This window comes from Oncorhynchus mykiss, chromosome 7 (assembly GCF_013265735.2).
Source record: "Oncorhynchus mykiss isolate Arlee chromosome 7, USDA_OmykA_1.1, whole genome shotgun sequence".
In the NCBI taxonomy this organism is placed as follows: domain Eukaryota; kingdom Metazoa; phylum Chordata; class Actinopteri; order Salmoniformes; family Salmonidae; genus Oncorhynchus; species Oncorhynchus mykiss.
The window spans coordinates 17,755,178-17,778,340 of NC_048571.1; the positions used below are offsets into that span (position 1 = coordinate 17,755,178).

Consider the following 23,163-nt stretch of genomic DNA (forward strand, 5'->3'; position numbering starts at 1 on the left):
ATACTATTTATAAATCGAACCAAATCACTATGTTGAAAGAATCAGGCTTTGAATTAAAGTCATTAATGAACTATGAGCACAGTGGGCAGTACAGATGAGTGCTAAACTCAATGCACATATTATAATGGAGTTAGACACCGTTGAAAAAGACCATCAATGTGTTCCCTTTATTATATTTTTGTTAGTCACCTTTCTTTACAAGAGCGTTTCGACAGAAACAAGGAGTGGAGAGAGAGAGAGAGAGAGAGAGAGAGAGGGAGAGAGAGAGAGAGAGAGCGAGAGAGAGACCGAGAGAGACACAGGGAGAGAGAGAGACACAGAGAGAGAGAGAGAGACAGAGAGAGAGCGAGAGAGCGAGAGAGAGAGAGCGAGAGAGAGAGAGATTAAAATATATCTGTCGGACACATTGCTTTGTGACAATGAAGGTCTACGAAGATGAAGATCTCATTGAATCACTCCCAATGGATCTGTTGACGTACATTCAGGATCTCTGTGTCCGTGGGTGTGTTCATAGAAACAGCGTGGGGAGAACAACAGCAATTCATATAGAGGTACAAGATATATCTTTGCCAAGTGTAAACGATGATAGGTTGTGGAATTAAGCGTGTGCATAATGTAACGTTAACGTGATAAATAACCTTGCCTGAGATCTGAAGACCTGGGTTAGCTCCCCGAGCTAAGTCTCAGACCTTACCTCAGTGGGCTAGCACAGTCTTGTGGTGTGCAGGAGACCCGGTTAGTTACATATACAGTATCTATGCTTATTCCCAGAGGGATACACGAAAACTGCGGCCTGAGCAGTTCTGGGAGTAACAAAACGCATGTGGTGTTAGTATTGGAACATGGATTTGTTAAGTAGCTGAGTTTTGCTGTACATGGTGTTCTTAAAACCGTGAAAAGCAGTGGACACATTCTCACAATTACACGATAAAACATTCCTTACCATAAAAAAAAAGAAGTTATACAAAAATGCAAGAACCTTAAGTAACACGGCGACCGTTATTCAAGACACTGGATGTATGATGGTAGCAGCAGCACTAGCTACAGAAAACTTCACAGTATACACAGGTGTGTCAGATAGTAACACTCAACAGAAAATCACAAGCGGTTTCGCAGCGGCTTTTTGAGTCGCCGTCTTTCACTTACTCCTGGCAGTGATACATAGCAATAATCTTCCCCTGCCTTGTTACTATGTAACCCCCTGGAACAGTCCCCTTAAATGGCTCCAAACCTGCTCTCTGGCCTCAGCCTTAGCTAGCTACATATCAGTTTGGCCTAGCACCCAACACCACCACACACCCTACACCAACACATTAGCATTTAGCATACATCGATAATCCAAAACTGTAAACAAGTTTTCCTTCAAAGCAAATGTCTCAGTACTCATCATTTCTCCTCTTGTTCACTTGTTTATTTTCCTCTTAGATCTTTCTCTCTGTCCTCTTTCTCCCTCTGTTCTTTCTCATATTTGTCCTTTTCCGACTTTGTGGCACTGTTGTACGAAGGCAGCGAGGCGGTGGAGGACGTCATGTCCATTTTCTCTGTGGAGGTGGAGTTGTCCGCAAACTTCCCAATCACCAGCACCTCCTTGTCCTCCAGCTCGCACATCATGCTGCCTTTAGGCTGCTCCTTGTAGAGCTCTGCTGCTTTCTTCAGGGCGAGTCGGGCCAGGTAGCGCCTGAAGGACCTCTGGATCACCACGGCAGACATGTCTTCCTGCTTGCGCCGCAAGGTACTGGTGATGGGTTCGTAGGATACTTTGGAGGGATTGGAGGCCATGAAGCGCTCCTCCATCTGGCCCCGGAGGAGGTCCAAGCCTTCGCCTTCTCCCAGGACACGCTTGGTGAAGGCAAACAGGATGTCAAGGCAGTGGATGCGCTCCCCGCTGACCATGGGCAGATCCATTTTGATCAGCTGGATGTGGTTGGGCTTGGCCATTCGCAGCGGTGGGTCCAAAGCGTCTGCAAAGTCCGACAGCTTGTCGTACTCCACGAACTGCGTGGCGTCCGGGTCGAAGCGCTCCCACACCTCGTAGAACATCTCAAAGTCGTCCTCGCTCAGCGGCTCGGCCGACTCCTCGGTGGCCACGCTGAAGTTCTCCAGGATGACAGCGATGTACATGTTGACCACGATGAGGAAACAGATGATGATGTAGCTGACGAAAAAGAACATGGCCACTGGCGGGTTGCCGCAGTTTCCCCGGTACAAGGTGCCCGGGTGCTCCATCTGGCTGTCACAGTCGGGCTCCTTCTTGTTGAGGATGGGCGCCAGGAGGCCGTCCCAGCCCGCTGACGTGGTGATCTGGAACAGGCAGAGCATGCTGTTGCCGAACGTCTCGAAGTTGAACATGTCGTCGATTCCCGCCTCGTGCTTGACGTAGGCGAAGTTGGACATGCCGAAGATGGCGTAGATGAACATGACCAGGAAGAGCAGGAGGCCAATGTTAAACAGGGCAGGAAGTGACATCATCAAGGCGAACAAAAGCGTCCGGATGCCCTTGGCGCCCTTGATGAGACGGAGGATGCGGCCGATTCTGGCAAGTCGGATGACTCGGAATAACGTTGGGGAAACAAAGTACTTCTCAATCAATTCTGATAAAAACATACCTGTAAGGACAGAGACAAAAACCACACCAATTAAACACAAACAATTTTTCAGTTACAACTCCAAACATTCTGAATGCTACATTTTGATTCAAACAACTATGAAGAGTCGGGGTTCTTACCTACGATTGAAAGGATGACAACGACAAAGTCAAACACGTTCCAGCCAATGGTGAAGTAGTAATGGCGGAGGGATATCATTTTGAGCGTACACTCCCCAGTGAAGAGCACTATAAAGACAAAGTTAATCCAGTGGAGGATTTTTTCCCTCTCTGGTGTCTGGTCATCCTCTTCCACCATCATAGTAACCATGTTGAGGCAGATGAGGATCATGATGACAATGTCGAAAGCCTGCTTAGTTACGAAGTCAAACACACAGCCTTGGAATGCATTCTAGAACGGAAAGACAGATGAAGGGAGAGAGAGAAACAGAGGTAGAGAGCGATAGAAATATATATATATTTTTAATGATCATTATAGTGAGAATTCAAAATAAATATTGATTTACAATATTTGTTATTTTGCTATGAGAAATCAGTCTTAAATATTCGTTCTTAATCAGTCTTGAATATTTGAGCTACTGTTTGTTTGAATGTGACAAACCGTTGGCCTGGGAATAGGCTTCTGGGGCTTCTTGGAGCCGAGCTTCTTCATGGCATTGTAGTACTTCTTCTGTTCCTCTGTCATGAAGATGTCCTGACCTCCAAAGTAAAGGGAACAATACAAAACCTGGTAAAAACCCAACACATGTACACCCAGAGCGTATGTCTGTCTGTCTGTCTGTCTGTCTATCTGTCTGTCTGTGTCTGTTTCTCTATCTGTCTGTTGGTCTGTCTGTTTCTCTGTCTGTCTGTGTCTGTTTCTCTATCTGTCTGTTGGTCTGTCTGTTTCTCTGTCTGTCTGTTGCTCTGTCTGTCTGTCTGTCTGTCTGTCTGTCTGTCTGTCTGTCTGTCTGTCTGTCTGTCTGTTTCTCTATCTGTCTGTTGGTCTGTCTGTTTCTCTGTCTGTCTGTTGCTCTGTCTGTCTGTCTGTCTGTCTGTCTGTCTGTCTGTCTGTCTGTCTGTCTGTCTGTATGTATGTCTGTGTCTGTTTCTCTATCTGTCTGTCTGTCTGTCTGTCTGTCTGTTTCTCTATCTGTCTGTTGGTCTGTCTGTTTCTCTGTCTGTCTGTTGCTCTGTCTGTCTGTCTGTCTGTCTGTCTGTCTGTCTGTCTGTCTGTCTGTCTGTCTGTCTGTCTGTCTGTCTGTCTGTATGTATGTATGTCTGTGTCTGTTTCTCTATCTGTCTGTCTGTCTGTCTGTCTGTCTGTCTGTCTGTCTGTCTGTCTGTCTGTCTGTCTGTGTCTGTTTCTCTATCTGTCTGTTGGTCTGCCTGTTTCTCTGTCTGTCTGTCTGTCTGTCTGTCTGTCTGTCTGTCTGTCTGTCTGTCTGTCTGTCTGTCTGTTGGTCTGTCTGTTTCTCTGTCTGTCTGTTGCTCTGTCTGTCTGTCTGTCTGTCTGTCTGTCTGTCTGTCTGTCTGTCTGTCTGTCTGTCTGTCTGTCTGTCTGTCTGTCTGTCTGTCTGTCTGTCTGTGTCTGTTTCTCTGTCTGTCTGTTGGTCTGTCTCTCCCTCTCTGTGTGTGTCTGTCTGTCTGTCTCTCGCTCCAGTTTCTTTCAGTCATTGTTAGCTCAGGGCAAGGCACCCTTTTCAGATCTCTCATTCTCATCCCTCTCTTCTCTCGATATCTCTCATGCTATTTTACGCTCTCTCTTCTTTCTCCTTGATCTTTCTTTCTTTCTTTCTTCTTCTCTTGTCTCCTCTGTCTCTGTATTATGGAGACTGCATTCACAGTGTTAGCTCTCTTAACAACTGGAAGGTGAATGTGTGTGTGTCTGACTCATATGCCTGCTGTATTATGAATCATCTCTCAGCTAGCAGCAGGTTAGCTGAGAGATGTGCTAACAATATCGCAGTGTAAACCAACACCTGGTCACTACTGCACAACTAATCAAATGGCAACCCAGACTATTTGCATTGCCCCCGCCCCACCCCTCCCCCTCTTTGATACTGAATACGTATCTTTTTCTTCTGTTGGTTGAAGTTGTCAATGATGACACCAATGAAGAGGTTGAGAGTGAAGAAGGAGCCAAAGATGATGAAGATGACGAAGTACAGATACATGTAGAGGTTCTGTTCATATTGGGGCTGAAGTTCCACCTGAAACACAAACAAGAAAGATATACAGCAAAATGTCTAATCATAGCACATATTACACCATATTCAAGTCAAACCCTTATTGACAGGTCATTCCTAAGGGAAAAAAACACTTTTATTTTTATACAAAAGCCACGAAAACCCCATCAAATGTCAGCTCAAAACCTTAAATGCAAGAGTCAACCTGACTTTAAACTGTCAGCCATTCTCCATGACCAGAGCCCCAAAGAAACACTTACATTACGAGAGTCCACAGCTGCGTACATGATGTCCATCCAACCTTTGAACGTTGCCTAGGAGCAGAGAACAGAGAACAGAATGAGTTACTCTCTGAGGGGTCACTCTCGAGTGGTTGCTTACATCTGACTTCCCTGTTCCCTAGCTGCAGCCTTGCAGTCAGGCTCCTCTTCACTACTTTTAGTTAAGGAGAGCTATTTTGGTAGCAGGTAGAAAATATGAAATGAACAGTCTCAATACTCTGTGAAAGGTGCATAGCTACAGGTGAAGTTGGAAGTTAACATACACCTTAGCCAAATACATTTAAACTCAGTTTTTCACAATTCCTGACATTTAATCCTAGTAAAAATTCCCTGTCTTAGGTCAGTTAGGTTCACCACTTTATTTTAAGAATGTGAAATGTCAGAATAATAATAGAGAGAATGATTTATTTCAGCTTTTATTTCTTTCATCACATTCCCAGTGGGTCAGAAGTTTACATACACTCAAATAGTACTTGGTAGCATTGCCTTTAAATTGTTTAACTTAGGTCAAACGTTTCGGGTAGCCTTCCACAAGCTTCCCACAATAAGTTGGGTGAATCTTGGCCCAATCCTCCTGACAGAGCTGGTGTAACTGAGTCAGGATTGTCGGGCCTCCTTGCTCGCACATGCTTTTTCAGTTCTGCCCACAAATTTTCTATAGGATTGAGGATAGGGCTTTGTGATGGCCACTCCAATACCTTGACTTTGTTGGAAAGTGCAGGTTTTCCTCATGTTTTGTTCACTCAGTGTAAATGAACATTATATACACATTTCATAATAACTGCACTTTTAAACCAGATTTAAAGCATAATCTTCCTGAACAATGTAAAACGGCAACAGAAAACTGTCCCACTCACCACTTGCAACAAGGCCAAGTACCCGGCCCCGACATTATCAAAGTTGATCTTGACATTCTTCCATCGGGCGCTGTCATTGGCCAGGGCCAGACAGTCGCTCTTGTTGTTGACCACCTCGATGGGAAAGGTCTCGTCGTTGGTGGTGTTGACGCAGTGATAGTACTTCCCTGCGAACAGATTGACGCCCATGATGCTGAAGATGAGCCAGAAGATGAGACACACCAGCAGCACGTTCATGATGGACGGAATGGCACCCAGGAGGGCGTTCACCACCACCTGTCAAATCACAGATGACACGGTTAGAGGGCTCGGTCCAACCGGTTCGCTGAGGTTTCTCTGGATAGGACTAGAAAGTAATGTGACCCAAGTTGTTGAGTGAGATAAAGTTTAAGCTGAAATGCACACACTTGTCGCTCAAGAAAACATGTATTTCTAGGCTTATCCAAGAAACCTGGTTACCATAGATGATAACATATGTAATAATAATATAATCACACATGTATAGGGAGGGTTAATAGAGCTGGTAATATGGAGATATTGTGTTAGGAACACATGAGAATATGTGTACAGTATTTCCACTGTGTTATTTTCAGTAGAAAGCATGTTACTAGCACTACCACAGAGGGTTAACAAGAGTTTGACAGTTAACTATTTGAGGAAAGGAAAAGGGAGGAGACGCTCTTTCAAAGGAGTGGCGACGGAGCACATTTAACCACTCAAAACAGAAAAAAAAAAACCTTAGAAGAGTCAGGATGAAGTCACAACAAGTGTTTTACTGCAAATGAAAAGACACACAAAGAAACATATTTACACATCAAAAGGCCCCACACAAGCAACATCGAGGCAGAGCAATGTCAGAGAACATCGATATAGAATCTATCGACACAATGTGGAGAACGTCACGCAGATACACACGACGAGAGACGTATCTCGAAATCCAGCTCTATTCACAGGCGTCCATTTAAAATACATCACTGGTTCCTATTTTCCTCCTTCTAGAAGCCTCAGCCACTTAAAAAGGACTGCGGCTAAGAATTCTACATGATGTCAAATGTAACAAGGCACTACTCTCCTAAAATAAGTTACATTTAGTTTTGACATTTAGTTATTTTCAAGAGACTCAATTGCTGTGTACTTTCTGTCGTAACAAATATCCTAAAAGCTGCTTGAGAGGCTCTTTCTGATTGCAGTTCAGTACGAAACATGTTCTCCAGTAACCCTTACCCTCATGCCCTCGAACCGTGACAAGGCCCTCAGGGGTCTTAAGGCCCGCAGTGTTCGTAGGGACTTGATGGCACTCAGCTCAGAGTAGCCTAACGCATTGGCTACCAAGCTCACCAGAGACACCTGAGAGAGAGAGAGAGAGAGAGAGAGAGAGAGAGAGAGAGAGAGAGAGAGAGAGAGAGAGAGAGAGAGAGAGAGAAATAAGCAATGTCAGGAGAGACATTTGCACAAGGAGAGGTATGTGCGGCACATGGGTTAAAAAAATGTAATGTGATTTCCATTCATTCCAATTGGTGAAGGAATGATCACAAAATTAATCAAATCACTTTCAATTTCTAGCCAAAGCTAAGATTTGAATGAATCTACTGACAAAGCCCGTTCAAGGTCATCATGTATGTACGGAGTTCGCATATAACTCCAGCAAATACATACATCAACAATGAGGAAGTCCAGCCAACACCAGGCGTTGGTGAAGTACTTCTTGAATCCGTAGGCCACCCACTTCAGCAGCATCTCCAGGATGAAGATATAAGTGAAGACTTTGTCTGCGTACTCCAGCACTATCTTAATGGTCTTCCTCTGCTCTATGTAAATGTCTTCAAACGCCTACACGGAGACACAAACAAGGAATCAAGCATCAGATAGTTGACAGTGTCTGAGGTCTGGGCTAAGGTCATGTTTGTCAAGTGTTTTGAGTCACACACAGTAGGTTGTTTTTTGGGGGGGTCAAATGTAGGGCTCTGAGTTTTTTCTGAACACAAAACCTGACCAGGAAATACTCTGGGCCCTAGTTATGCATATGGATCAGAGTTTTCCCTGTCCAGACTCAACCCTACTGAGGAGTACACTCTGATCAATCAACGTTTCAGTTTTCAGTTCAAAGCAGAAGGGTCAGTCTAACCAAGAAGCCATAAAGCTCATCTTCACTCTACATCAAAGTAAGCAGACTGTAATTATTTGACACTCCCATTGTGATGCAAAGACAACTAGAGCCCACGTTTACTTGACTTTCCTTAAAGGAGCGGTACACCATTACACAGGCCAGGTGAGCAGCAGCCACTCACCAGAGCGCCACTGCTGAGCAGGATCATGAAAATGATTAAGGTCTCGAACCAGTTGTGTTCCACGATGATGAAACACGTCTTCCTCAAGGTCCACCACACCTTCCACTTGCCCTGCTCAACGTTGACCTGGCAACACTGGAACCTGAGCACACAGCCTGGGAGAGACAGAGAGAGAGACAGAGAGAGAGAGAGAGAGAGAGAGAGAGAGAGAGAGAGAGAGAGAGAGAGAGAGACAGAGAGAGGGAGAGAGAGACAGAGAGATAGAGAGAGACAGAGAGAGACACAGAGAGAGAGAATCAGAGAGAGGGAGAGACAGAGAAAGACAGAGAGAGAGAGAGAGAGAGAGAGAGAGAGAGAGAGAGGGAGAGACAGAGACAGAGACAGAGAGAGAGAGAGAGAGTCGATAAAATAATGCCTTGTCCTTGACTGAAACAAAACTGTCCTCCCATTTTTCAAACAGTTGCCCCCCTATCAGAGCTCGGAATTCCCTTTAGACTACTTCTAATGTTTGAAAGGACAAAGTATGTCAAAGATAAAGCTTCTGTCTCTGTCAGTCTCTCTCAAACCTTCCTCTCGCCAGCCCCCCCCCCCCTCTTCCTCATCCTCTCCCCCAAATCCTCCCTCCCTCCCTCACCATCAGTGAAGCAGTTCTCTGGGTCCTCTGACTCCTCGTCCTCCAGCTCCACTGACTCAGCTCCATCCCCCGGGGGCCCGATATCCACCGAGCTGCCCTCCGACGAGGTAGGTTGCCGGGACTCTACAGGTAGCTTCTATACGGAGGGGGGGGGGGGGAACCAGCACATTTAACCAGACAATGTCTACAGTAACACAGCCCCAGCCCTTCTCACCAGCTCCCTCCATAGAGGAGAAAACCTTCTGAGCTACTAGAGATCTTGAGATTCTTGCAATGGTTCATTCTCCATTGTCATGGACTGTAACAGTACAGTAGTCCCACCAGATACTTTGGTCTGGACTGGAGACATGACTTTGGCTTAAATATAAACTCAAGAGTTGGACCCTTTTCATCATTATAATCATCATTACATGCAGCGTCGATCAAACGTACCTACAGGCTTTGGGATCAGTTTGATCAGGGGATATCCAATCACACAGCACCTGGTAGCAACAATACACGCTACACGGAGAGGTTAGTGTTACAATGCACTGTGGGTATGTTTGATATCGGCTCAGACAGTCGAAGGGGGCATGCAGTATTCCAGTGCATTTCCAATCCTGAAATCGGAAAACAAGCAAGAGAACGTAGGCTGACGGATTTTCATGTCCACTGAAAAATGGCCCAGGATTTGATTGGTTGATAGCCCCATCGATCAAAAGACGATAACGAATCAATTCCCCCCTCTTCCCTCCCTCCCCCGAAATACTGAACATTCTCCTCTTTGACATGAAAACACATTTTTTTGCCCATCCTTAAAAAAAAACAGTGTTCACAAGCTTCGGTCTCTGTTTCGGGAAAATAAATGGGTATTACCACGTTAGCTAACCAGCAAAACCCAGTACTGTGCACTGTTTACAAGACAGCATGTGGTCTGGAGCTATCCGATAATAATAATATCATGAATACTAATATAACATTAGATGCAGTGTTACCATGCTACCCAGAAAACATACAGGGGAGACACAGCTAAATGGGGTACTCTGTTGTGATTATCCACTGGAGACTAAAAGGAAATGTCCCACTAAAAGGAAATCATGTTGGAGGGATCTCTGGGGCTGACTAGTACTACTGTCCTTATTCTTTGCTATTGGTAGGATAAGCATTGGATTATAATGCACACTTTGACATTAGAGCCCTGCAATCCATGCAAGTCATCCATAATACAGTACTAGAGATATTTTTATATATATATATAAAAAATATAATCTATATGCTGATTTGGCTCCCGAGTGGCACAGCGGTCTAAGGCACTGCATCTCAGTGCTAGAGGCGTCACTACAGACCCTGGTTAGATTTCCAGGCTGTATCACAACTGGCTGTGATTGGGAGTCCCATAGGGCGGCGCACAATTGGCCCAGCGTCGTCCCGGGTTCGGGTTTGGCCGGAGTAGGCCGTCATTGTAAATAAGAATTTGTTCTTAACTGACTTACCTAGTTAAATAAAGGTTAAATACACTTTAAAAAAAAACGAAATACAGTGTTCTGTGTACTGTATGGTGAGAAGGCCTCGCTTAGCTCCGTAGGTTGGAATCCCTGTCCTGTTTTCATTGGTAAAACATGCTGCAATCTTTAGGGAGTTTGGGGCGTCAGGCTGGCTGGCAGACAGAGGAGTAACATGCCATCAGTACTCGACAGTGCAGCAGGTCTGATTGCCGTGGGACCCAGCTAATACGTAGTGGGAATGATGGAAGCATGCTGCCCTGCCCGCTCCACGCCCCTCCCGCCCCGAGATACACAATGTTCCAGAAGGAGGGGTGGCGCTCTCTCTAACTCTTTCTTTCTCTCTCTACACCGCTCTCTCTCTCTCACACATATTATATCCCCCCTCTCGCACATGTTCTCTATTCCTTCCTTCCTCACCCTCTCTATACCTCTCTCACACACATTCTCCCTCTGTCTCACACATTTTCTCATCCGGCTTGCTTCCGTCCTTTCCGTCTCCCTCCCTCCCTCTCTCTACTCTTTCACACATCTTCTCTCTTTCCCAGTCTCCCTCTCTCTCTGCCATCTCTCTCTCTCTTTGTTCAGGGTGAAGGCTATATATAAATTGAGGGTGCCCTCCTGCCATGCCTTAGGAAGGCAATATGTAATTTGTGTCTTGATTTCAATTGCTTGCTATAATTGCTGCATCAGTATGGTATGGCTGACGGTATGCCACCACTAATCTACCAGGGGTTCAAAGAGACTAATATTCAGACTCCAAAACATTGGCTAGATCTGCACAGGGAGAAAATGTAACCCTCGTGATCTTAACCTACAGTACTTTGGGCAAAACGTATGAATTTAATCTTTGTCTCTTCCTCTCCTCATTTTCTCTCTTCATCAATTCTCTGTTATTTTTTTCCAATCTTGGGGTGTACAATGTGAATCACCTCCAAAATCAATACAAACCAAGCAAGGAAATCCAAAACAAGTCACATGACTCCACCTATCAATGGGAAAAGTGGGTGCAGCTCATTCATAATGGTGTGGAAAGTACAAAAAAGCCTGATGATCAAATTAGAAATAAAAAATGAGATAAAATACAAAGCAGGTGGGGAGGGGTTTATTCAGGCAGAGAACGAAAAAATAGGCAATCCATTGAAACAAATGCAAGACAAGTATTGGTTGGTTCTGTTAAATGGCATAGGCAGTCCTCATGGTTAGTGCTATGTAGAATAAAATGGTCTTACAAGTCTCCTCTCTCTCACTGACAACCTTGTGAGCGTCTGTAACACAGCTGCAATAACAAACGGTGGGTTAAGCAAGGTAGAGTGATACAAACGTGAGCCAGCACATAATGTACAGTACAACCTCTATGTCTGTTTTCATCAGCTGCCAGGCACATAGCGACACAGGTTATCCACAGAGAAACACTTCCATGCAGATACACGTTAGATGACAAGGCTCTAGCATGATATAGAATAGGATTGAACAGTTTGTGAGGGCCACAATTGACCCTGTACTGTTCGTAGCACAAAATCACACACACACACACACACACACACGGTTCATGATCCCGTTCCCAATAAATAGACTAATTAGAAGCTATTATTTATAAGGGAGAAGGGGGATAGGGGATCAGCAGTGGCTTCTAATGCATATTTGGGGCATGGGGAGTCATGGCCAGAAACAGACCAGGCTAGCTTTATCTAATAACCGAAGGAGTTGGCTGGGGGCAGGTTGGCGACACTGCCGTAGGTCGGCTCAGCTCCACTCCACTCCCTGTCCCTGGCTCTCGTCTGGAGATGTGGGGGCGGGGCCACCTGACCCTCCTAGCCTAACGGGACATTATGTCTCTAAAACAGACTGCTTCAGAATGTTGTATGTGTGTGTGTGTGTGTGTGTGTGTGTGTGTGTGTGTGTGTGTGTGTGTGTGTGTGTGTGTGTGTGTGGGCCAGTGAGTGGGATACTTTAAGTCCTTTATCTGTCTTCCGGCCTTCATTTACTGTCCATTAAAAATGTCATAGAGATGTTGTTGATTTTAAAATCTCACTGGTGTGATTTCCAATGACTGGGATTAAATGTGTGAGAAATCAGCGTCCACACACATCCATGAGCCTCCACACACAGCCCATGAGTCTCCACACACATCCATGAGCCTCCACACACATCCATGAACCTCCACACACATCCATGAGCCTCCACACACATCCATGAGCCTCCACACACATCCATGAACCTCCACACACATCCATGAGCCTCCACACACATCCATGAGCCTCCACACACATCCATGAGCCTCCACACACATCCATGAGTATACTCAGTCAACCAGATAACACACACACATCAGCCCATTATAGATATCGAATGAAAACATCCAGAAACGACCTGCTACTTGCGCCATAGGCCATTCTGACTCATTATCTGTAGTGACTGTACGGTCGTCTTATGCAACGTCATTGTTTTGACGCTTAGGGCTTTATAAAAGTACACTACAACTCCCTGGATAGTGGACTAGGCTCGAAAGACATGATGCAATGACTCAATGAGTCAGCAAAATATCTAGCTGGTAACTGCCTCTGGAAAGTCTGGACTTCTCAGATTCTATCCATTGATGTGTAGTGGTAAAAAAAGAATAGGTGAACAAAGTAACGCTGCCTATATTTCCAATGCATTCTTCCTCTTTAGGTAGCTAAACGCCTGGCGAGATGAACGCCGATTATGTCCCTTCCACTTCACCACTGATTCTGTTTACAGATCTGCGTCAAACACAGCAGTTCTTGGTCAAATACATATGACAAAAACGTTGAAATACCATAGAGTTGCGCTGTATTTAGCTTGCCTGACAAAATGGAACCAATGGCACAGTCCCAAAAGTGTAAACCAATGGAATAGTCCAACATTTGTAATCCAATAAGCCTTGTTCAACCATCCTGATCTCCCGAGTTCACATTCTGTTTCACTACACATGACATGAAACGGGAGCACACCTGGTTAGTTATGGTTCACAAGGCTAGTAAACCAATGGAACAGTCCCAATAGTGTTAAATAATGGAATCATCCCAAAAGTGTAAACCAATGGAATTGTCCCAAAAGTGTAAACCAATGGAATAGTCCCAAAAGCGCCCACTTCGCTTAAGGTCAAGCTAAATCACGGCACCTCCAGTATTTGGGATAGTGTATTTGACCCAGATGTGACACACAGACACCACTCAAAGCTAACACAGACACCACTCAAAACTAACACAGACAGCACTCAAAACTAACACAGACACCACTCAAAACTAACACAGACACCACTCAAAACTAACACAGACACCACTCAAAACTAACACAGACAGCACTCAAAACTAACACAGACACCACTCAAAACTAACACAGAGAGCACTCAAAACTAACACAGACACCACTCAAAACTAACACAGACAGCACTCAAAACTAACACAGACACCACTCAAAACTAACACAGACACCACTCAAAACTAACACAGACACCACTCAAAACTAACACAGACACCACTCAAAGATACCACAATTAAAAGATGTGATGGGACTGTGCTCGTTTCTACTGAACAGAGCAGCACAGGGTCTCTAGTCAAACCTCTTACCTCTTTGCTGCCCAACGACATTTCCTCGGAGGCCGAGTCGCTGCTGAAGTCCTCCGTGATAGCGGTCTCAAAGTCTGACTCGCACACCGCGATGGGAACACTCACCGTAAGGCTGGGGTTGTGGATGAACGACATGTAGTTGCACTCCTCCTTCGGGTAATTCTCCGTACTGTCTCCTAACCCCACCCCCAGCCCCCCTCCGGGCCGCCCGTTCCCCTCCTTCAGATAGACCCCACTCGGATCTTTACTGATCTCGACCAACGTGTGATTTGAGATGCAGTTGCCCCCCTTGCCGTTGATGGAGCTGTGGAGCTCGTCCAGGGTCTTGCCCTCCTCCAGTGACCCCTCCTTGACCCCTTTGCTGGCTCCGCCCCCGAGGAACAGGCTCTGAATGACCTGTCGGATGGTCACCTTGACCCAGGCCACGCCCCTCTGGATGCGGCCCACAGCGATCTGCAGGTTGTTCATCTCGCTGTCGTCGTCTGTGGCCGCCAGGTTGTCGGCGCTAAAGGAGCTGAGCAGCAGGGCCAGGAACAGATTCAGGACCTGCAGAGACAGAGGGAGGAAAGGACCAGGAGGGAGGAGAGTTGGAGGCCATTCTGATCTGGGTTCAGTTGTTCATTTGGAGATTCAGGTCAAATTGAAAATTGCATTTCACGTGAATATGGCAATGCTTAAAACATATCTGCTGTCCCAGATATTGACCACAAAAGATTCATCACAAGTACAGTGATACCATCCATAGGTATGGGGATTCTGGGATATACAATGACGACAGTACAACCACCTACCACCAGGTTCCCTATAACCATGACCATCAGGAAGACGATGAGACACATGCTCTGGCCAGCCACCTCCATACAGTCCCACATGGTCTCGATCCACTCCCCGCACAGCACTCGGAACACGATGAGGAACGAGTGGAAGAAGTCGTGCATGTGCCAGCGGGGCAGCTGGCAGTTGTCTGCGATCTTACACACACACTCCTTGTAGCTCTTGCCGAACAGCTGCATGCCCACCACGGCGAAGATGAACACGATGATGGCTAGGACCAGTGTCAAGTTACCCAGCGCTCCCACCGAGTTACCGATGATCTTGATCAGCATGTTCAGGGTGGGCCAAGACTTGGCCAGTTTGAACACCCTCAACTGTTGACAAGAAGAATCACATCAGGAGTTCATTTTGTTGTCCCCGGTTGTGACTACGGTATTAATATCTAGCGAACATCAATGAACAAAGGACTGTATCAAGGAGTACATAAAAGAAAGAGCAACTGTTATTCCGCTAAGGAAGGGTAGTATAGTTATGTCTCCCGTAGAAATGTGTCAACTAGAAGGTACACAATCTGCTCTGACAGGGTCGACTCGGGAGAAACTGGTGTCAGAAGTGGGATCTCACCAATCGGAAAGACCGGAGCACAGACAGGCCCTCTACATTGGCCAGGCCGAGCTCCATCAGACTCAGACTGACGATGATGCCGTCAAATATGTTCCATCCCTGTTGAAAGTAGTAGTAGGGGTCCAGAGCGATTAGCTTGAAACACATCTCAGCCGTGAAGATGCCCGTGAACACCTACACAGAGACAGAGGCAGTAGTTAGATTTGAGCACGGTTAGACATACTTCCATAGAATGAGTGTTAGTGGTTGTGTGGGTAGTGTGTGGGTTAAGCTTGGCTAGCCATACTTATTTTGGACCTATGGATAGTGGATAGATGTACATCGCTGTATACAGTTTCAATAGTATGTGGCCAACTTGGTGGCTGAATCTTCTAAAATAGACTTAGACAATGAAACTGTGAAAAATAACAGATTGGGGATTTGGAAGGTGCCACGTGTGACTTTGAGGAGAAGCTATATCAGGCGCAAGAGATTTTCCTTACAAATTCATTAGACATGAATAAAGCAGCAGCGGACATTTCGGGAACTCTTATCCACCAGACCTGTCCATCCAGGAATGGATCTCTATCATTTGTAACTGTTTCTGATGTATCTTTCGGAGCCATCATCGACTCAGTGGGTTTTGTCCAACATGTCTCTGGACCCACTCACTGTCACAGTCATACGCTGGACCTTGTTTTGTCCCATGGAATAAATGTTGTGGATCTTAATGTTTTTCCTCATAATCCTGGACTATCGGACCACCATTTTATTACGTTTGCAATTGCAACAAATAATCTGCTCAGACCCCAACCAAGGATCATCAAAAGTCGTGCTATAAATTCACAGACAACACAAAGATTCCTTGATGTCCTTCCAGATTCCCTCTGTCTACCCAAGGACGCCAGAGGACAAAAATCAGTTAACCACCTAACTGAGGAACTCAACTTAACCTTGCGCAATACCCTAGATGCAGTTGCACCCCTAAAAACTAAAAACATTTCTCATAAGAAACTAGCTCCCTGGTACACAGAAAATACCCGAGGTCTGAAGCAAGCTTCCAGAAAATTGGAACGGAAATGGCGCCACACCAAACTGGAAGTCTTCCGACTAGCTTGGAAAGACAGTACTGTGCAGTACCGAAGAGCCCTTACTGCTGCTCGATCATCCTATTTTTCTAACTTAATTGAGGAAAATAAGAACAATCCGAAATTCCTTTTTGATACTGTCGCAAAGCTAACTAAAAAGCAGCATTCCCCAAGAGAGGATGACTTTCACTTTAGCAGTGATAAATTCATGAACTTCTTTGAGGAAAAGATTATGATTATTAGAAAGCAAATTACGGACTCCTCCTTAAATCTGCGTATTCCTTCAAAGCTCAGTTGTCCTGAGTCTGCACAACTCTGCCAGGACCTAGGATCAAGAGAGACGCTCAAGTGTTTTAGTACTATATCTCTTGACACAATGATGAAAATAATCATGGCCTCTAAACCAAGCTGCATACTGGACCCTATTCCAACTAAACTACTGAAAGAGCTGCTTCCTGTGCTTGGCCCTCCTATGTTGAACATAATAAACGGCTCTCTATCCACCGGATGTGTACCAAACTCACTAAAAGTGGCAGTAATAAAGCCTCTCTTGAAAAAGCCAAACCTTGACCCAGAAAATATAAAAAACTATCGGCCTATATCGAATCTTCCATTCCTCTCAAAATTTTTAGAAAAGGCTGTTGCGCAACAACTCACTGCCTTCCTGAAGACAAACAATGTATACGAAATGCTTCAGTCTGGTTTTAGACCCCATCATAACACTGAGACGGCACTTGTGAAGGTGGTAAATTACATTTTAATGGCATCGGACCGAGGCTCTGCATCTGTCCTCGTGCTCCTAGACCTTAGTGCTGCTTTTGATACCATCGATCACCACATTCTTTTGGAGAGATTGGAAACCCAAATTGGTCTACACGGACAAGTTCTGGCCTGGTTTAGATCTTATCTGTCGGAAAGATATCAGTTTGTCTCTGTGAATGGTTTGTCCTCTGACAAATCAACTGTAAATTTCGGTGTTCCTCAAGGTTCCGTTTTAGGACCACTATTGTTTTCACTATATATTTTACCTCTTGGGGATGTTATTCGAAAACATAATGTTAACTTTCACTGCTATGCGGATGACACACAGCTGTACATCTCAATTAAACATGGTGAAGCCCCAAAATTGCCCTTGCTAGAAGAATGTGTTTCAGACATAAGGAAGTGGATGGCTGCAAACTTTCTACTTTTAAACTCGGACAAAACAGAGATGCTTGTTCTAGGTCCCAAGAAACAAAGAGATCTTCTATTGAATCTGACAATTAATCTTAATGGTTGTACAGTCGTCTCAAATAAAACTGTGAAGGACCTCGGCGTTACTCTGGACCCTGATCTCTCTTTTGAAGAACATATCAAGACCATTTCAAGGACAGCTTTTTTCCATCTACGTAACATTGCAAAAATCAGAAACTTTCTGTCCAAAAATGATGCAGAAAAATTAATCCATGCTTTTGTCACTTCTAGGTTAGACTACTGCAATGCTCTACTTTCCGGCTACCCGGATAAAGCACTAAATAAACGTCAGTTAGTGCTAAATACGGCTGCTAGAATCCTGACTAGAACCAAAAAATTTGATCATATTACTCCAGTGCTAGCCTCTCTACACTGGCTTCCTGTCAAAGCAAGGGCTGATTTCAAGGTTTTACTGCTAACCTACAAAGCATTACATGGGCTTGCTCCTACCTATCTCTCTGATTTGGTCCTGCCGTACATACCTACACGTATGCTGCGGTCACAAGACGCAGGCCTCCTAATTGTCCCTAGAATTTTTAAGCAAACAGCTGGAGGCAGGGCTTTCTCCTATAGAGCTCCATTTTTATGGAACGGTCTGCCTACCCATGTCAGAGACGCAAACTCGGTCTCAACCTTTAAGTCTCTACTGAAGACTCATCTCTTCAGTGGGTCATATGATTGAGTGTAGTCTGGCCCAGGAGTGGGAGGGTGAACGGAAAGGCTCTGGAGCAACGAACCGCCCTTGCTGTCTTTGCCTGGCCGGTTCCCCTCTTTCCACTGGGATTCTCTGCCTCTAACCCTATTACAGGGGCTGAGTCACTGGCTTTACTGGGGCTCTCTCATGCCGTCCCTGGAGGGGGTGCGTCACCTGAGTGGGTTGAGTCACTGATGTGGTCATCCTGTCTGGGTTGGCGCCCCCCCCCCCCCCCCCCCCCCCTTGGGTTGTGCCGTGGCGGAGGTCTTTGTGGGCTATACTCAGCCTTGTCTCAGGATGGTAAGTTGGTGGTTGAAGATATCCCTCTAGTGGTGTGGGGGCTGTGCTTTGGCAAAGTGGGTGGGGTTATATCCTTCCTGTTTGGCCCTGTCCGGGGGTGTCCTCGGATGGGGCCACAGTGTCTCCTGACCTCTCCTGTCTCAGCCTCCAGTATTTATGCTGCAGTAGTTTATGTGTCGGGGGGCTAGGGTCAGTTTGTTATATCTGGAGTACTTCTCCTGTCCTATTTGGTGTCCTGTGTGAATCTAAGTGTGCGTTCTCTAATTCTCTCCTTCTCTCTTTCTCTCTCTTGGAGGACCTGAGCCCTAGGACCATGCCCCAGGACTACCTGACATGATGACTCCTTGCTGTCCCCAGTCCACCTGGCTGTGCTGCTGCTCCAGTTTCAACTGTTCTGCCTTATTATTATTCGACCATGCTGGTCATTTATGAACATTTGAACATCTTGGCCATGTTCTGTTATAATCTCCACCCGGCACAGCCAGAAGAGGACTGGCCATCCCACATATGCTCTCTCTAATTCTCTCTTTCTTTCTCTCTCTCGGAGGACCTGAGCCCTAGGACTATGCCCCAGGAATACCTGACATGATGACTCCTTGCTGTCCCCAGTCCACCTGACTGTGCTGCTGCTCCAGTTTCAACTATTCTGCCTTATTATTATTCGACCATGCTGGTCATTTATGAACATTTGAACATCTTGACCATGTTTTGTTATAATCTCCACCCGGCACATCCAGAAGAGGACTGGCCACCCCACATAGCCTGGTTCCTCTCTAGGTTTCTTCCTAGGTTTTGGCCTTTCTAGGGAGTTTTTCCTAGCCACCGTGCTTCTACACCTGCATTGCTTGCTGTTTGGGGTTTTAGACTGGGTTTCTGTACAGCACTTTGAGATATCAGCTGATGTACGAAGGGCTATATAAATAAATTCGATTTGATTTGGATTTGATTTTGATTTGATTTGATTTATGTATTGTGAAGTATTGTTCAATAGATGTACTATGTAAGGCATTTATTCATCTGTGTTTCTATTTCACGATTCATTTTGACATATGCTATCAGATTGCTGAGTAAATGGTTTGGGAGTAAAAAAATATCTAAATATATACGATGCATTGAATGAAGAAAAAAATATACAATTAGAAATGGCCGTTAGGGGAGAAAACCACCCCAGTAACAGCCTATCTTTAACAGCTTGATATTTCGATAAAGCCTTGCAAGTTTACCTCAATAATGTCGAACACTTACCAAGTTCCCGACAGAGAGGACGTGGTTGAACTCCGTGGTCATGGGATAATGTTCCATGGCCATGAACAGGGTGTTGAGTACGATGCAGACGGTGATGGCCAGGTCCACGAAGGGGTCCATCACCACCGTGTTGACGATCCCCTTGAAACTCAACCACATAGGACAGCAGTCCCAGATCAGATAGGTGTTGGCAAACTTATACCAGCATGGTGGACACTTCTGCCTGGACTCTTCAAGCTCTGGAAAGGGTTAAAACAGACACATTTTAGTGACACTTTCTAATGACATTTTCCCTCCTTTTTAAAAAAACGATTTAGTCATTTAGCAGACGCTCTTCTTCAGAGCGACTCACAGGAGCAATTAGGGTTAAGTGCCTTGCTCAAGGGCACATCGACGGGGCACAGACAGATTCTTCACCGTCGACACAACTAATGGTTGTTGTAGGCTATGGGTCTTCAAGATGTTCGGTTCATCGGTCTGGTATTATAACATATTATTTGAGAACTTGTTGTGACACCAACCCTCCATGGTGTTGGTGAGAATACTGGCCACACTCATAGCTCTGGCTCTGGCTGGCTCATCTAGGTAGGCCATGGAAGACTGGCGAGACCTCCTCTTCTTCAGCCTCATCTCAGAGTCAGTGGTCGTCCCCTGGAGACAAAGAAACATCTGGAAGAGTTATTCAGTGTATGGACCAGGTGGCCTGTGAGGGATCATAACCATGACTATACCATCTATGTTGGGTTCACTTCAAATAGTATTTATTTTCTGTCAAATACTTTAGATGGGCAATGGAACCAATAGAATAATCCGAAAAGTGCAAACCCGTGTCATCTGGCTCAACCAAAAGAAAAGTAATACTATTTGGAGCCTGGACTGATAAAAACTATAGCTCACCTCAGGCAGGAGCAGTCCTACAGGCGAGGTGGGCACCGAGGTCCCTCCCACTAGCGAGACGACGCCGTTACAGTCCACGGTGCAGTGCATCTTGCCGTTGGCGGGCAGCAGGACGCGCTGAGGGGCCAGGCTAGTCTGACTGACCGTGCTGGAGCGGCGCTCGGCACGGCAAGGCACGAACAAGGAGCCGCGGCGGCTGTCCGTGTCCTCGAACGTGCTTTGCTCGTCGTCGGCGAAGTCATTATCGGAGACATCGCGGGCGCGGCCTCGGAAGCTAAACAGGCTAGCTCGGCTGTTCCTCCTCGGGGAGAAGAGGGAGCCGCGGATACTGAGGAGAGACTGGTGGAAGGGGAGAAGGAGGAGAGAGAGAAAGGTATCAGTACTGAGAAAGAGGAGGAGGATGGAGGTGATAGAGACGATGAAACAGAAGAAGGGAGATCAACATGATTGGAGTGGCTCAGAGGACACTCTGCCCAGTGGAGTGATGAGGAAGATGATGGTAATGAGGACAATGGTGACTAAGACAATGGCCCTTTCCCCTCACTGTGTACTCGCCTGGTTGGGTGAGGAGCATCTCTTCTCGTAGGACAGCCGGTTGGCATCTATCGAAAACCGGAAGCTTAACCTCTTGATACTGTCCTCTGACTCGGACTTGTGGAACTTCTCGTGCTCGCCCCTCTCTTTTCTCTTCTTCTGACGGTTCATTCTCTCCTTGGCACTCTTGGAGCTGAGTTTGGAGGTCCCTGAGGAGGCTTCTGAGGAGGGCCCCCCTCTCCCGCTGTACTCTTCGTGGCTCTCTGTGGTTGCTGCCGCGGCAACCTGCCAGCCAATCACACACAACCACAGTTGTCATGGCAACCGGCACCCGTCTTTGGTGGACAGAGCACAGAGCAGAGCAGCAGGCAGCACAAATACCCAAATCAACTTCAAAGAACTTCTAAAAATGGAGGCCTGTGTTTTGTCCCACAAACTGACTGTTTTTCTTAACGAAACTGACAAAGACTAAAAGGTTATATGTTCCAGAAGCAAGGGAACAACCCAATTGCTCTTTGAAATAATAACAAGCCCTGCACAACCTTAATCCCTGTGGATTCATTGACAACAACAAAAAGCATGGGATACAACATCAAACATTTTTCAAAAGCAACATTGTACTCGGTATATAAAATCTTTGTGAAATCCATGTTTTTGTTATTATTGCATTGCTGGACTATTGGTCAAGCTGTTATTGTAAATAAGAAATGATGTGTAGCAGATGGAACCTCCCTCCCTCCACGGAACCTAATACTGTACTACCAATACTGCACAGAGTAATTATTCCTTCTTTATCTACCTCTTGTTTCCATAGTAATGGAGCACCATTGTCTGTAGAAGCTTGACACCAAGCAAGCACCAAGACATACTTATGTAAGAGAGGATTATGGATTTAAGAGAGAAGGGCAATAGAGGGCATGGTAGGGAAAGACAGAGAAAGACAGGGAGGACTACTGTGTCGTCGCTCTGGATAAGACGGTCTGCGTGATTACTCGAATGCAAATGATAAAAAGGTCAAACTCCGCAATGCAAATGCACAACCAGAAATCAGCCAATACCAATGCCTCCTCCTGTTGTCTCTTGAGCTGCTCCAGCATGGCCTGGAACTCCTCCTCCTTCTGGGCTGCCTCCTCTATGGTGGCCTGGTTCTGCTCGTCGTAGGCCATGGCCACCACAGCCAGGATCAGGTTGACCAGGTAGAAGGAACCCAGGAAGATCACCAACACAAAGAACATCATGTAGGGCTTCCCCGCCGCTCGCAGGGTCTAAGAGGGAGGGAGAGAGAGAGGGACGGTGGAGGGAGAGAGAGGGGGGGGGGGGGGATGGAGGGAGGGGGAGAGAGGGGGGGGAGAATGGAGGGAGGGGGAGGGAGGGAGGGAGAGAGAGAGAGAGAGAGAGAAGAAAAGAGAGAGATATAGAGAGGGAGGGAGAGATAGAGAGGGAGGGAGGGAGGGAGAGAGTGATAAGAAGGTAGGTAGGGAAGGGAAAGAGGGAGGGATAGAGGGAGGGGAAGGAGAGAGGGATAAAGGGAGGGGAGGGAGCGAGGAATAGAGGGAGGGGGAAAGCGGGATAGAGGGAGGGGAGGGAGAGAGGGATAGAGGGAGGGGAGGGAGAGAGGAATAGAGGGAGGGGAGGGAGAGAGTGATAAGGAGGTAGGTAGGGAAGGGAAAGAGGGATAGAGGGAGAGAGAGAGTGATAAGGAGGTAGGTAGGGAAGGGAAAGAGGGAAAGAGGGAGGGGAGGGAGAGAGGGATAGAGGGAGGGGGAAAGAGGGAAAGAGGGAGGGGAGGGAAAGAGGGATAGAGGGAGGGGAGGGAAAGAGGGATAGAGGGAGGGGAGGGGGAGAAGGATAGAGGGAGGGGAGGGAGAGAAGGATAGAGGGAGGGGAG

The 23,163-nt window shown here is 46.2% G+C and overlaps 1 protein-coding gene across 2 annotated transcripts in view; it reads right to left on the bottom strand.

Moving 5' to 3' along the window:
* Nucleotides 1–148: 148 nt before the first annotated feature.
* Nucleotides 149–23,163, bottom strand: part of LOC110527420 (sodium channel protein type 2 subunit alpha) — a 48,326-nt gene continuing 25,311 nt past the window's right edge. For both annotated transcript variants that reach the window (XM_036982843.1, XM_036982844.1), the window contains exons 10-27: nucleotides 22,334–22,540; nucleotides 21,297–21,560; nucleotides 20,742–21,080; nucleotides 20,366–20,495; nucleotides 19,845–20,083; nucleotides 15,306–15,479; nucleotides 14,699–15,055; nucleotides 13,908–14,453; nucleotides 8,834–8,969; nucleotides 8,200–8,354; nucleotides 7,568–7,741; nucleotides 7,136–7,258; nucleotides 5,912–6,187; nucleotides 5,034–5,087; nucleotides 4,660–4,797; nucleotides 3,207–3,311; nucleotides 2,726–2,996; nucleotides 149–2,606 (exon numbers count right to left, since the gene is read on the bottom strand). In XM_036982843.1, coding sequence (XP_036838738.1) covers nucleotides 1,411–2,606; nucleotides 2,726–2,996; nucleotides 3,207–3,311; nucleotides 4,660–4,797; nucleotides 5,034–5,087; nucleotides 5,912–6,187; nucleotides 7,136–7,258; nucleotides 7,568–7,741; nucleotides 8,200–8,354; nucleotides 8,834–8,969; nucleotides 13,908–14,453; nucleotides 14,699–15,055; nucleotides 15,306–15,479; nucleotides 19,845–20,083; nucleotides 20,366–20,495; nucleotides 20,742–21,080; nucleotides 21,297–21,560; nucleotides 22,334–22,540 — 4,884 coding nt within the window. In that variant the 3' untranslated portion in view covers nucleotides 149–1,410. The remainder of the gene's footprint in view (nucleotides 2,607–2,725; nucleotides 2,997–3,206; nucleotides 3,312–4,659; nucleotides 4,798–5,033; nucleotides 5,088–5,911; nucleotides 6,188–7,135; nucleotides 7,259–7,567; nucleotides 7,742–8,199; nucleotides 8,355–8,833; nucleotides 8,970–13,907; nucleotides 14,454–14,698; nucleotides 15,056–15,305; nucleotides 15,480–19,844; nucleotides 20,084–20,365; nucleotides 20,496–20,741; nucleotides 21,081–21,296; nucleotides 21,561–22,333; nucleotides 22,541–23,163) is intronic.